Here is a 15,730-nt window from a genome sequence, read left to right as displayed (position 1 = left end):
AGGGAGGGAGGAGTAAATAAAGGTAATGAAGGGTAAGTAATTATTTTATTTTTTATTTGAAAATAGATGAGTTAATGGAGGGTAAAGGTAAATAATAATAAGTCTTTCCCCTTAAATCTCAATTTTTCGTATACCTCAATTTGGGGTATAAGAAGAGGTAAGTAGGGAGAGATTGAGAATTATAAATATTTATATTTATACACCTCTTAAATTTATACCTTTTTCGTCTATTCTCAAACATAAAAAATATATATTTTCTCTTATTACCTTTTTATTAATTCACTCATTTTCAAATATCTTACCATTTCATTACTTGCACTTCCCTCACTTCATCTAAACACGATAGGTGAAATTTGGTTTCTAACTAATGGGTAAAACAATAGTGAATTATAAGTAAAATCAAATTTAACTATTTTGATTAATTCGATTATTTTGACTTTACTAATTAAATAAGACTGTTTCATTTTTTTTCTAAAAACAATAGCGAAAACTGAATCAATTGAATAAAAAAAAAATATAATTAGCTCAATTCAAATTTTCAATTATATCAAATTATACTTAACCCTAATCCATTATGTATCAAGATACAATAATACAATAAAGTAAATTTATTTTGAATGCGTAATCTTATTTATTTGAGTATTTTAATCGAACCTACAAGGCTAATTCAAATTTTCAATCATTTTAATCATTAATCACAATAAAAAAAACTAAAATACCCTCATCACTTGACAACTATGCCCTTCTCCTTCCTCCTTCCCCCTTCCCCTTCCCTTCTACGCGACCTCGCCTCCCTTTCCCTATTACTCTTCCCCCTTCCTCAACTCAAACCCCTACGCATCAACTCAACGCCCTTCACCCCTCCCCTTCGCCCATTTCTTCCAACGCCAATCTAGTTTCACCGTTAGCTCAAAATTCATTTGAACCTCTAGTTCATGGTAAGTCATTGAATCTTTGGTGCATTGGAACCCAACCAATTGCACATCAATCCAAACCCAATTCCTCAAATTCAACTCTAATCAATTCGTCATGTGTGTGTGTAAATTGGGTTTCCTATTATATAAAAGTTTGAAGGTTGAGCTTCTGAAACAAATTGGCGGTGTCAATGGCAGAGGTATTGAGTTGAAAACTCCACTCCATAGGACTGCATATTTTCAAGCAATAAAGACTCTCCTGCAAAATTGATAGTTAAAAATCTTAATTTTTAGTGATATAATTTAATTTTAACCATTGATTGATGACTTTTAAAAATTATATCTATCAAACACTCTATATATTTATTATAATATAAATTTAATATTTCGAAACATTATTTACAAAAATAATATTATTTATTAATTGGTTCATATTATCACTACAATTTAATTGTAAAAACATTAAGCTCTAAGATTGCAAATGTAATTATATCTATTTCATATTAATTTGCTTTTATATATATTATTTTAAAATAAGAATTCAACTTAAGCATGAATAATATTATATAAAATAAATAAAACGAGGTAACTGTATTGATTATCATAAAAAAAATTAAATTAAAATTTTAATTAATTTATAATTTAATTTTTTAATTTATTTAATCCAAATTAATTCAATAATTGAAAACATATAGTTCACTTAGCTTCTTCAGGTGGGAATCCTATGCTCCTAAGTTCCTACCAAAAGAGAATTGAGTGACCCGCAAATCCGGTTCCCAACCGTAACCACCGGAACTTTGGAACAAAATACACCTTAAACGACCTCGTCTTACTGTCTCCTCTTTCACTTCGCCCAATCTGCTTCTCTTTGCTCCATTTCCACTGTTAAACAATCCGTGAAATCCTATTCTTTCACAGTCTGATCGCGAGATGGAGCCCGATGTAAGCATCGAGACCTCCTGCATGATCCGCATCGCTGTCCTCCCAATCGGTCTGGTCCCGCCCAACATCCTGCGCGACTACTACTCCATGTTCCTGCGTCACCACACCATCCCTCTCTCTGCCATCAGTTCCTTCTACACTGAGCACCAGAAATCCCCCTTTGCTAATCAGCCATGGGACAACGGCTCCCTCCGTTTCAAATTCGTACTCGGAGGCTCCCCGCCCAGCCCCTGGGAGGATTTCCAGTCCAATCGCAAGATCCTCGCTGTCATCGGTTTCTGCCACTGCCCATCCTCGCCTGATCTCGATTTCGTCGTCGATCAATTCAGTGTCGCGTGTAAAAGTTACTCCTCTGCGCTTGTGAAGCTGTGTTTCGCTTTCTGCCCCTGTGATTCTCAGGTCAGCATTTCGATGTTTCTAATTGTTTAAATTATAAGCTGTACCTAAAGGCATTGAGTGTTTGATATTTGTTTTCTTTTGTTTCCCATTTTTGGATCTGTTATAGCTGGAGGATGGTGGTAAGAAAGGCGAGAATCTGAGATTTTTTCCTCGGGCGGATCGCCAAACGGTGGAGATCCATTTGCAAACGATGATGCAAGATATTGCGGCTTCGTTGCTAATGGAATTCGAAAAGTGCGTTCTGCAGGCGGAATCTGCTGGAACTATTCTCAAGACGCCTTTGGATTCTCAAGCCAGTCTAAGCTCAGAGGAGGTTTATGTCTAGGTGTCCTAAGGATTTGAATTTGCAATGACTCCACTTAAAACTTTTAACTTCTTCATGGGATACAATGCATTGCTTGATGCAGCTTTAACAAATTTTATTTTGGTAAAACTGCAGGTGATCAAGGCCAAAAAAAGAAGACTGGCCCGTGCACAGAAAACAATTGGGGATTACTGTTTGTTGGCGGGGTCACCTGTTGATGCCAATGCTCACTATTCCACTGCCTTAGAATTAGCTAGATTGACTGCGGATTTCTTCTGGTATGCTGGGGCTTTGGAGGGTACCGTTTGTGCCCTACTGGTATGCGTGCTTTTTGAGCTCAAATATTACTTATCATATGTGAAATCTTGTACCATTTTTTTGATATGTTTATTTGTGAGGTTAATAAATTTGTCAATGAACCAATGAATTCAATTCATATGGAATGGCGTCTTGGCATTTGAAGGGTAATAAAAACATTTATTAGTTGTAAAATGTGATGTGTGTGAACTCTGTTTCAATACGATGTGAGATATGTAGAATGTGGTTCCCATAGTAATCTTGATTGAATAACACCACTACTGCATTTGAGAGCATCCTTTTGTTGATTATGTAAATTCGATAACTGTATGAACTGCTGAAATGTGGCTGAAATTGAATAAGTTCTTTATTGACATACCACAGGCTTATGCAATTACTTACCTATTCATTTTGCTTGCTATCAGATAGACCAATTGGGCCAAAAGGATGCAGTTTTTGAGGATGAGGTCAGGTATCGGTATAGCAATGTGATATCACATTACAAAAAGTCATTCATACCAGACAATGCTCAAAGGTGGTTATTGTTCTTTCATCTTAGTTAATCTCTTTATAATTATTTTATGGATGGTGCCAATTATACTTCTTTCTTTGTTGTTCCCCACCTCAAATGAACTGATATTGGTCGACATGCTAGAAGTTCTTCAGCTGATAGGTTATGTTTTCAACTTTGATTTGTTAAAATCCCTTGCGCCTCACTCCCAACCCCCCACACCCCCCCCCCCCCCCCCCTCAAAAAAAAAAAAAAAAAAAAAAATCAATCTATCAAAGGGTGTAAATGAGCCGAGCTTTGAAAACCTCAGGTTTGGTTTGTTAGCTTTTCACAATCTCAAGCTCGACACGAACTCAGATTTGAAGCTTGAGCTTGGCTCTTCTGATTTTATTAGGCTTGGGCTTGAGCTCGACTCAAGTTCAGCTCGCATTTAACTCTTTTATCATGCTTGTGAACTCAGCTTGCAGTTAGCTCATTTAGTAAGCTCGTGAGCTTAGCTCAAGTTTAGCTTGTTTTTAAACTCGTTTATTAATCTCATGAGCTTGACTTTGAGCTCAACTCATTAAGCTGACTTAGCCAAATTACCAAAAGATATCTTTTATTTATTATTATCTAAAAATCATTTAATGATAGGCCTAGTAAATCATAATAATGAAATTAATAATTATAATGCCTCCATTAGCTAAATTATAATGGCTAGATATTATATATATTTTATATAATCATATATTTTAATTATACATTTAGTTTTATAATTATATTATTTCGAATTTATTATATATGATTAGTCACACACACACACACACACATATAAAATAAAATTAATACATTAATATATAAATGAGTCGGCGCATAAGCCTATAAACGAACCTACTTATGAGCTTATAAATGATCCAGCTCAATAGTCTAAATATGCTGAGTGGTAGTATATTCAAACTTAGCTTGTATTTTAAAAGAGTCTAAAAATCAAGCTCAAGCTAAGCTTATTTACAATCCTATCAATCTACATGAGCAAATGAGATGGAGTCTGTTTATAATCATAATGTGAGAGCAAATTCGCTGCAAAGATACTATGTATGCCTTTATGTTCTATATACGGTTGAAAAATCTTAGAACATGGCATTGAGAATAACACCAGAAATAAGCAAGCTAGTTGCGGTAAGTGACCGCTGCTAAGGCTCTTTCCATATTTTTCCCACTAGCATTTAAATTTCAATTTCACACTAATACCGATGAACATCACCACGGCTTTGTATCTCATAACTGCAGCAGTTTGTTTCTTCTAGAGATGATAAATATTAGTGGTTAATTCAGAAGGTTTTTTAATTCATTTGCTGAGGATTGAATTGATCTCTGGTATTTAATGGAGCAAAAGCTTATACATTTTCCAGGCTTGAAGGAATTCATGTTGGGAATTTGGAAAAAATTATGCAGCATTCGGTGCTTGTTTGGCATCTTACCCTTGCTTGTAATATTTGTTGGGTGCTTAGTTGTAGAACCCTATTTCTTAAGTTGATGTGAAGTGGCTCTTCAAAATTGTTCATTTAGTTTGTTTTTACTTCCAACAGAGAGTGCAAGGTTCAATCCATTGAAAGTGCTAGGCTGAATCCATTATCTTTCCTCCATTCTAATATTTATGGAAACTAAACTTTTTGATGCACAAGGTTGAATCCATTATCTTTCCTCCATTCTAATATTAATGGAAAATAGACTTTTGATGCATTCTTCTGCTCAAATGACTGAATTTGGACCTGCTGATAAATTTTATTTACTTTTTCTTGTAAATAATGCCTGAAGAGCATAGGGTTCTAAGTTCGTTTTATGCTTGATTATAGTAACTGCAATTTTTTTCTGATATTTTGTATGCAGAGTTTCACCTTTAAGCTTTGAACTTGAAGCCACTCTGAAATTGGCAAGATTTCTTTGTAGGTAAATATATCTTTGTATGCATGTGAGGGTATTGTTTATTTCCACAAATGAAGTAGTTACATTCCATTTCTAAAACTGGTATGAGATGATGTCTTCCTTTATTATTTCCGCCTATTGACCTGATCGTATTCTCCTTTTGCTTGCGTTCCTTTCATCCTTTTACGTACAGTAAATTTTTTATTGGATTTTTCCCTGTCTTGAGATTAAATGTGCTACTTTTGCCTTCTCCTTTACTTCCCCCCCACCTCCCCACCCCCCCCCCCCCCTACCCTAATAACTTATTGCTTTATATTTAATTCACAAGATTTTCTGATTTCTTGGAAGTTGTATCATTTCAGAACTTTATACTCATGGGAGGTTAGCCTGTTTTTTGAGTTTAATGCCGTTAGTATTGAGTATAGTGGGATAGATTGAGGGGACCTTTGAAAGCTAAAATTTCTGGAGTTGCTCAAGTATAATGCTTCTCTTTTTTATTTCTTTGGTTGCTTGGAATAAAGAAAGGGACTTATGAATCTATGATAATAGCTTGTTTTTGGATTTTTAGATGAACTGGTCTGGCTGTTGTTCCTCTATGCCTTCTAAATTGTAGATCATATATGGATGTTCTCAAGTGCCTGTTGTTTGTAAAGTTCAAAGTTTGCAATGCAAGATTTCCTGTGGAGCTATTTCATGGGAGCCATATTTCATTGTTTATGATATTTTTTTTTCCAGGAGAGGAATCACTAAGGATGTTGTAGAGTTGCTAACCAGTGCTGCAGATGGTGCAAAATCCTTGATTGATGCCAGTGATAGACTCATATTGTATGTTGAAATAGCTCGCTTATTTGGGTCTCTTGGTTATGAGAGGAAAGCCGCCTTTTTCTCAAGGCAGGTGGCTCAGTTGTATATGCAACAAAATAATAGATTGACAGCTATCAGTGCTATGCAAGTTTTGGCAATGACCACCAGAGCATATCGTGTTCAGAGTAGAGCATCCTTCTCCAATCATCCTCATTCCAGTGTAAGTGCACTTATGTGGGAAAAAATAATAATGATAAGAAGAAAAAATTTTCAAGGTATTCGTATGCTAGCCGGAAATCAGACTTGGGGAAAATGGAAGTGGATGCAAACTGATTAGTTTTCTTACTCACTGTTACTTTAACTGCTTGTTCTAGAGTTTTGTTGTATTTATTGCTTCTCAGATGAATTATTGAGAAACAATTTTTTCCTGACTTTTAGTTGCACTTATATTTATTCAGACTTTCTGCTATTTTTTTCTTTGCAGAATGAGATTAGATCAAGTCATGTTGATAGTGGGAAAATGCATCACCAGTCAGTAGTTTCTCTATTTGAATCTCAATGGAGCACACTGCAGATGGTTGTACTGAGGGAGATACTACTGTCTGCTGTTCGTGCGGGAGACCCTCTTGCTGCATGGAGTGCTGCTGCACGGTTACTAAGATCATATTATCCTCTAATCACACCCGCTGGACAGAATGGCCTTGCTAGCGCACTTACTAATTCAGCTGAGAGGTTGCCTTCGGGAACTCGCTGTGCTGATCCTGCCTTACCTTTTGTAAGGTATTTACTTCTATGCATGGTCTTCTGTAACTACATTTAATGTCTTATTAAATGTGATTTAGATCTTTCTATCAATATTTGGCGGTTCAAGACATGGTAGATAGTTTTTAGAGGAGGGTCGTGCATTTACATGATCTGTCAACATTGAGCAGACTTCCGGAGTTTCACTTTCATTCTTCAAGTTGGTAACTAATTTTCATTAATCTGTTTGATTCTTTCAGATTATATTCCTTTCCTCCCCATCCCTGTCAAATGGACATTATAAAACGCAATCCAGCAAGAGAAGACTGGTGGGCTGGATCTGCTCCTTCAGGGCCTTTTATATACACACCATTCAGCAAAGGGGAGCCAAATGACAGTAGTAAGCAAGAGCTGATATGGATTGTTGGAGAACCAGTCCAGGTCTTGGTGGAGTTGGCAAACCCTTGTGGCTTTGATTTAAGGGTTGATAGTATATACCTATCTGTTCATTCAGGAAATTTTGATGCTTTTCCAGTTAGTGTAAATCTTCCACCTAATTCATCAAAGGTTATCACTTTATCTGGAATCCCGACTACTGTGGGGTCAGTGACAATTCCAGGATGTACTATTCACTGTTTTGGTGTTATTACCGAACATCTATTCAGGGATGTTGATAATCTGCTTCTTGGTGCGGCACAAGGGCTCGTGCTTTCTGACCCTTTCAGATGTTGTGGGTCTCCAAAGCTGAGAAATGTGTCGGTTCCAAATATTTCTGTTGTACCTTCACTTCCATTATTAGTTTCTCATGTTGTAGGTGGTGATGGGACAATAGTCTTGTATGAAGGTGAAATACGTGACGTCTGGATTAGTCTGGCTAATGCAGGCACAGTTCCAGTTGAGCAAGCACATATCTCACTCTCCGGTAAAAACCAAGATTCTGTAGTTTCAATACCATATGACACCTTAAAGTCTGCACTTCCTTTAAAGCCTGGTGCAGAAGTAATCCTACCTGTGACATTGAAGGCCTGGCAACATGGACCAGTGGACCCTGATATTACTGGTAGTAAGCTTGCCTCTGGAAGTGTGGGGAGGCAGTTAAAAGACGGTAGCAGCCCCACTTTGTTGATTCATTATGCTGGTACTTTTTTTCTTTATCTTAAATTACAATAAGGCTCTCATTTATTATTTAGTTATATTTAAAAAGAAAAGCGTAGTGGCTTTTGTAAAAGTCTCTTTGTTTGTCTATATTTGTGGGCCGTCAGCTCTTCTAGTATTAGATCAAAACAAGATTACTTCTCCTTGTATGAATTGGTACACTATAAATTAGAATATTAGTTGCTCTCTGAAGTCAGGTGTCTAAGCCCTTGCCTCCTGTTTGCAAATATTAAGCACAAAGTAATTGAAAATCCAATTGAGTGTTGGTTATCTGAGCCCTGATTACTTGGATTACTAATCAGGTTGGAGTATGGATCTCAATCATCTCTGTTCCACAAATTCCCTTTTAGCACCTGGGAACTGCACCTGAAATAAGTTTCTTGTATATATCCATTCAAGACGAGCACGGCATTCAGCTTATAGATTTGTTTTATTCTTATGCTATGTTTGGTTGGAAGGAAGAAATGTAAGAGGGAAATGTATGTGGCCTATAAAGACTATATATATTTCCTTCCTATTTTGTAACTAGTCATATAAGTGGCAACATACATACATGTCTCTCCTTTCCATACCCCCATCAAAAAATAGCCTTAATTTAGAGCTCTGCATCATCCTGTTCCTAGGAGGATTATGTTACAACCAATAACTATTAAATGAATGCTGACTCTATTCATTTTGGTTCTTAGGCCCAACGACAGATGCTGGAAATCCTCCAACAAAAGGATCTGCTGTTCCTCCAGGTAGACGCCTGGTGGTTCCTTTACACATTTGTGTTTTGCAAGGTTTGTCATTTGTAAAAGCTCGTTTGCTTTCTATGGAAATTCCTGCACATGTTGGCCTAAATCTTCCAGAACCCGTTTGTCTTGAGGCTAATGCTGGTAAAGAAGCTATTGGTTCAAAAAGCAAGATGGATGGATTGGTAAAAATTGATCCTTTCAGAGGAAGTTGGGGGCTACGTTTTCTTGAATTAGAATTGTCTAATCCAACTGATGTTGTGTTTGAAATTAGTGTTTCTGTCCAGCTTGACAACCGTGAGGATAAGTTGGATAACCTTTCTGCTGATCAAGATGCTACTGAATACAGTTGTCCTAAAACAAGAATTGATAGGGATTACTCTGCCAGGGTATTGGTGCCACTAGAGCATTTTAAATTACCCATTCTTGATGGTTCCTTTTTCATGAAGGATTTTCGGCCTGATAGTGTTGGCAGAAGTTCAAGCTTCTCAGAGAAGGATGCCAAGGCTGAATTAAATGCTTCCGTTAAGAACCTAATTTCCAGAATAAAGGTAAGGTGGCAATCAGGAAGAAACAGCTCAGGAGAACTGAATATGAAGGATGCCATACAGGCAGCACTTCAGACATCTGTTATGGATGTATTGCTACCAGATCCATTGACATTTGGCTTCAGGCTTGTTAGAAATAATTTCCCGCAAGAATCTGATATGCCGTGTGACTCCGGTTCTGTGATGGCTCATGACCGGACTCCAATGGAAGTTGTAGTCCGCAACAACACCAAAGAAATCATTAGGATGAGTCTTAGCATTACATGCAGGGATGTGGCTGGAGAGAATTGCATTGAGGGTAACAAGGCCACTGTCCTATGGGCTGGTAAGATTTCATTTTGATGCTTTTCTTCAGATAGTGCTTTTGAAATGTGCTCTATTGTCACTCAGAAGGCTGTAAGTCAACCTGCTTTTGTATATTTATATTATACCATCGAAATTGTTAACACGTGACTCTGGTAGGTGTTTTGACTGGGATTGCCATGGAGGTTCCCCCACTTGAAGAATCTAAGCATCCTTTCTCACTGCATTTTCTTGTCCCTGGTGAGTACACTTTAGTAGCTGCTGCTGTAATTGAAGATACTAATGATATCCTGAGAACCCGTGCAAAAACTGATTCAGTTGACGAGCCGATATTTTGTCGAGGTCCCCCATTCCATATTCGTGTCATTGGAACTGCTTGACTATTCTACCCAGAATGGTCAAATCACCTTAACATTAGATTCTTTCCAATTCTGATGAGTGCTGCACAACATTAGCCGTTAAGGATGTTTTTGGTGGCTTTATTATGGATCCTATTGCGTTCCCTGTTCCTGCCAGCAATTTCCCTCTTACTGCACTGTTCAAGTTGATCTGCAGATGAATTCAATTGATGCGCTTGTAAATCTAATTTTTATCAAATTCTATTTTCCTGCTTTTCCTGTGAGGAATCTAATGATTCTTTTGCAATGCCGACCCTACTATTATAATAATTTCAATCTGTAACTTTCCTTGGGGGTCTGGACGCTAGCCAGCAGTAGGATTGTGCACAGTTCTTGGCACTTCAAAACAAATTAGAAAATCAAATGAAACGAAATAGAAATTGAATTGATATTGATATTGTGAAAATTTACACTAATTAATTTAGTTGTTATTTTTTTGTGAAAATTTAAATTGAACTGAATTGAAGAGTTGAAATTAAAAATAAATTTTATAGATAATTTTTAATATCTTGTAAATATATTATATAATTTTAGTATTAATTATATATATTTCAGTATAGCTTATTAAGGTATTTAAGAATAAATTATAAATTGTCTAATAGCACTTTTCATTTCCTTTATTTATATTTGAATAATTACACTATTAATTTTTAATTGATAAAATTATGTTTGATTATAATTAGTTTCATTTAAAAGTAAATGTTAATATTTAAATTTTCTGGTTACGGATTGAACTCGTGATATAAATAAATATTTTAATTAATAGTTATTATTTTATATTAATATAATATAATTTTAAGTTAATAGGAAAACAATTTAATATATTTTATACTAATTAAATAAAAAAATATATTTTTTATACAATTTAAATGATAATTAATTCTAAAATTTAATTTCAATTTTCTATAATAATAATAATTATTATTATTATTATTATTATTATTATTATTATTATTATTATATAAAGTTTAATTTAAAATCGAGATTTAGAACAAAAATTAAATTAAATTGAAACTAAAATATTAAAAATAAAATTAAAATGAATTTGACTCTATCATTCTTAGCAAGTAGGGAAGTAGTTACGTTGGCTGATGCAGCGGTTTAACTTTCTGACCGTAACTTTGCTCTTAAAAAAAAAAAAAAAAAAGTAGCATCAATTAAAAGGGAGGCATTGGAGCCGGTTTCTGCTTTAAAATCACCTTCCTTTTGGGTTAGCTTTTGGAGCTCTAGACGGGTAATTTTCAAATTGGATGATTTTTTAGGGTTAGATCCCTTCCTCTCTGCTCTCACTAAAGTTTCAAGTTAGTTTAGTTCTAGAAAGGTCCCGTTTGACCATCCACCTTCCCCCTTTCCTCTTATTTAGCTCGTAGTTTTATTGGTTGTTTATTTTGTTTGTCTAGTTTTCTCAGTCTCCAGTTTGGAGTTTTAATCTTCCTCTTGAATGGGATTTTGTTGTCTGAAGCATGCAATCGGTTAAGAGGCTTTCTATGTGATACTAGCTGCTCAAAATCGAGTGAAATAGTCAGCATTTGAATGAAGAATCAAATGTAGTAGTCAAAGTATATAAGTTTTCGATCAAGGAGTCAAAGTAAAAAATAAGAGCATACGTCAGAACTAAATAAATTATGACGTTACAATCCAAACCGGGATAGAAGAGTAAGCAACCCAAAGCGAACAGAAGAGGACTCGAGCAACCCAAATCAAGTAAAAGTAGAGACATGCAATCTAGATCAATTAAATACTACTTGGTCGAGTGTAGCTGAAGCTAAGTGGCAACACTTGCTCAGTAACTCCAGCATCAGCAATACTCATCAATGATAAGGCTGAATTTTCAAGTAGGAATTTCGAGATATTAACTCAATATGGCTACAATGGCTACTTAGCTAAAATCTTTACTAAAACTCTCATTATTTAATTCTTCATTCCTTTAACTTGAGTGTCAGAGTGACTAACTAATAGGGCACTGGCCTCACTCATTTCTTTATTTTCAGGTTTACAAGTGGAATTTACAAGTGTCATTTGGACTGGTCTTCAAAAGCCCACAACAACATCGCTATGCTACTTGTGGTGAAGAGAGTAGTTGGTTTCCAGGGGATCTCCCTACTAGTTGGCATCCCAAGGGAAGATCTAGTATCATGTGAATCGTTGTTGATCTTTGATCTCAGTGAGCTACGTGAGAGTGAGAAGCTTGAACATTGCCACGCCTACCTTGGTTTGCCGACATTCATGGTCCTTGTCCTTCGAGTTTCGGCTTTGAGTCTGGTTTTCTAGCTTGCATGTGCCCTGGAGTTGACATTGCATTGGGATTCTCTACTTGATTCGGGGATGGGAATGTTTGGTCTGCATACCCAATGTATTGGTGGAGTTTCCTTTGTGTTGTGGCTGACGTCTTTGAGGCGATCATAGTGCACCAGCAGTGCTCTTTCTTCTTAGTTTTGCTGTCTATTCACCCGAATTGGTTAGGATAGGAGCGGCCACGGTCTGGTTTTAAATCGGAATCGAATCGAAACTGATTTAGTCAAAATCAGATCAAAATCGATCAAAAGCGAAATCGGCTTCGAATCGGACCGAAACCGTTCTTCTGCGGTTTGATTCAGGTTCATATTTTTTAAGAACCATGAACTGGCGGTTTCGAACCGGATTGAACCGACGATTTCGAACCGCATTAAACCGGCGATTTAAATATAAAAAAAATCAATAAATATATTACGTTACTCCTAATTCATTTATATATATCATTAATTCTCTACACAATTATTCTCTGCATTTTCTTCAATTCTTAATATTTTTTCAATTTTTCTTAAATTCTCTAAATAATTATTTTCTACACTCATTTTAATATCCAATACTCTATCAATTTTCCTACTTTATTATTTTATATACTTACTGAAATTTTTAATATTATCTCAATTATTTTGTTATTACTTTAAATCCTTAATAAAATTTCCAATACCCTCTATTTTAATTTTTTTCTCTTTTATAATTTTTAATTATCAAATATTATATAATTTAAAAAAAAAGGCAAATAATAGAACTAGAAATTTTTATTCCTCTAAATCCTAAAGGGATATATAAACAAAATTAAGTTCATACACTTTTTGCTAATTTCTTTAAAAAAAATTAATTTTATCTCTAATTTTTTAATCAGGGTTAAGTCTTTATTTATTAAATTTTTCTTAAAGATAAATTATTTTCTTTTTTTTTTCTTATTTTATTTTGATTGAAAATTTTCTAAGTAAAATTAAAATATTTTTACAAATATAATTTAAATTTTGAATCAATAAAATTTTTCTCTAATTTTTTTTTTGTCTAAACTACCGTTAAACTATCCCTAAACCGCTTCCAAACCGTCCTCCAAACTATTTTGAACCGTTCTTTTTCAAACCGCCCTTCAAACCTTTTTAAATCAGGGCTCAAACCAGAATCGGCGGTTCAGAAACCGTCTTTCAAACCGTCTCTTTGCAGTTTAGTTCAGGTTTATGATTTCATTGAACTTTAATCGGCGATTCAGGAATCGTAACTGACGGTTCCTGAACCGTGACCACCTGTAGGTTAGGATTTCAAGTGTGGGTTGGACTGCAGGTTTCAGTCTGGGCTTTAGAGTTTTAGTTAGGCTGTGAGTGTAATGGACTTAGGACTATGTAAACCTACTTTCTATCAATGACCTACTTTCTATTGTTTGTCTAAGATGGTGGATATTGTAGTTTGTAGTTATTTTGCCGTATAGTATCCTTAATCTGAGCAAAGGGTGATGTAATTCTGTGGCATTAACAGTGGTCATCCCATGGTTTGTGTTGAAGCATGCATTAGTGGGTTGTTTTTCTTGAAAGCAACTCAATAAAACGTGCTTTACTTGGGCTTTTAAGTCAAAAGACATAATTAATTTGAATTAGAATAACATGGATTTCAATAGCCCACCATGCTTTATGACTCACCCAAAAATTATATATATATATATATATATATATATAGAGGCAAGTTGGGAACAATCGCCATCCCTATACGCCATCATACTTGTTAATAATCATTAAATACATTTATTTATTATTAATTTTACATCATTAACATAAGAAATTATATTTTTTTATGTAATAATTATATTTAATAACAAGTGAAATGTTTCACTTGTCGGAATTTTTTTTTTTTTTAATCAGACTATGCTTAAAAGCCTTAGCAAATGTCAATAACAGCGGCTGATTTAATTGGTTGGATGATTGATCTTCTTCATTCTTAATCTTAAATCTATGCATATGATTATTATTATCGTTATTTTACATTAGTTTAGGGTAAGATATTTGAAATATATATAAAATTTTGATAATTTTTTTTTAAAATTAATTTATAAAATTTAATTAAATTCAATCTATTTTTTTAATACGATATCAGAGTTTTTTCTACTTTAATATTAGGTCATTTATAAAAATATATTTTTTAAGGAGAAGAAAAAAAAAAAAAGAAAGAAAGGGTTTGAAAAAAGTGAATATCAAGGTAAACTAAGTAGAAATTTTTTGTGGAAATTATATCCTCTGAGATTGTTTCTTTTACCAAATGTTCCCTATGATTAGTGCAGTCTATGGGTCTCTTAATTAGCTTGACATACAAATTTCTATAGTCTTATTTTTCCTTTTCCATGTTCATTTCATGGTCGGCATTCTATATTTTCACTTTTTTAATTAATAATTTTAATATAATACACTACATATAATTAAATCTTTCCTAATTGTATATTAAATTACCACTAGACCTAGCTATAGTCGATTCCGGTCTTGAATCTGATTGAAATTGATTCTATTTAATAGTTTATGGACTTAAATTAGCCTTAAAATTTATACAGAATGTTTGATATTAAATTTCATAACCTGAAATTATTTTTTTAAATAAAAATACCATTTTAGATACTGTTGAGAAAAGTAATTTGAAAAAAAATTATATTATTATTTTAATATTTTTATAATTAAAATTAATTAAATTTAATTTTTAATTATTTTTTAATACTCTATGACTAATATATTTAAAAAAATAATTTTTTCAATAATAATTTTAATAATAATACGAAATAGGTTATTAATTTCTTCTTTAATTATGAACCGATGATTTGATTCACTATTTAATTTAATTTAATTCATATTTAAAAAATAATATGATAGATGCAAGAAAGGTGTTAGGTGAACCGAATCAAATAATTAAACAAAATTAAAACAACCTCTAATCGAAATTAGAACAATTATTTGGATACATTGAACTTAATCATACTCAATCCCACTAACCCAGAATTTACAAGTTTGATTTCTGACTCAAGCCAGTTGAATTTTCTTTTCAGGATCATTAGTCCATTCATTTCATTTTTGGTTTTCTCCCACATGTTTCCACTAAATCAATCAATCAATCAATCAATCTTGTCACATGTAGGTCCCAATTCAAACACGTGTTTCACTGTCCCATTCTGGCATTGACAGTCAACATTTGGTTAAAATTTTCCAAACAAAATAATTAACATCATATGTGAATGCGTACTACTATGTATGTATGCCCTCATGCAAATTTGTGAAAAGAAAATTCTCTCACTTGTCAATCTTCTCAGCATACCCATTGATCACTATTGCCAAAATGGCACAAGAAATTATTTAGTACATTTAATATTTATATAGGATTGAGCATTTAATTTAAATAAAATTATTAAAAATTAAATTAATTAAATTATTATATTTTAAAAATTAAATCAAATTAAAATGTATAAGAAATTAAACTAAATAAAATCATTTTAATTTGATTAAG

At 33.8% G+C, this 15,730-nt stretch overlaps 1 protein-coding gene across 1 annotated transcript; it reads left to right on the top strand.

The window, feature by feature from the left end:
• Positions 1–1,633: 1,633 nt before the first annotated feature.
• On the top strand, positions 1,634–10,202 carry LOC110658229 (trafficking protein particle complex II-specific subunit 120 homolog). Its single transcript, XM_021815743.2, has 10 exons — positions 1,634–2,255; positions 2,362–2,568; positions 2,695–2,877; positions 3,282–3,391; positions 5,237–5,296; positions 6,008–6,296; positions 6,561–6,856; positions 7,078–7,955; positions 8,659–9,579; positions 9,717–10,202. Exons 1-10 carry the CDS (start codon positions 1,845–1,847, stop codon positions 9,935–9,937), a joined length of 3,576 nt encoding a protein of 1,191 aa, XP_021671435.2. The 5' UTR covers positions 1,634–1,844; the 3' UTR covers positions 9,938–10,202.
• Positions 10,203–15,730: the final 5,528 nt, after the last annotated feature.

Source organism: Hevea brasiliensis, chromosome 4, assembly GCF_030052815.1.
Source record: "Hevea brasiliensis isolate MT/VB/25A 57/8 chromosome 4, ASM3005281v1, whole genome shotgun sequence".
NCBI lineage: Eukaryota > Viridiplantae > Streptophyta > Magnoliopsida > Malpighiales > Euphorbiaceae > Hevea > Hevea brasiliensis.
The sequence above is the reverse complement of the archived record's forward strand: the minus strand, read 5'-3'. Positions and strand labels throughout refer to the sequence as shown.

Excerpts from the sequence above, each read along its gene's own strand:
- LOC110658229 (XM_021815743.2), top strand. The coding sequence starts at position 1,845 with ATGGAGCCCGATGTAAGCATCGAGACCTCCTGCATGATCCGCATCGCT. Across the intron at positions 3,392-5,236 it reads ATACCAGACAATGCTCAAAG|AGTTTCACCTTTAAGCTTTG; the intron begins GTGGTTATTGTT and ends TTTTGTATGCAG. Across the intron at positions 6,297-6,560 it reads CCAATCATCCTCATTCCAGT|AATGAGATTAGATCAAGTCA; the intron begins GTAAGTGCACTT and ends TTTTCTTTGCAG.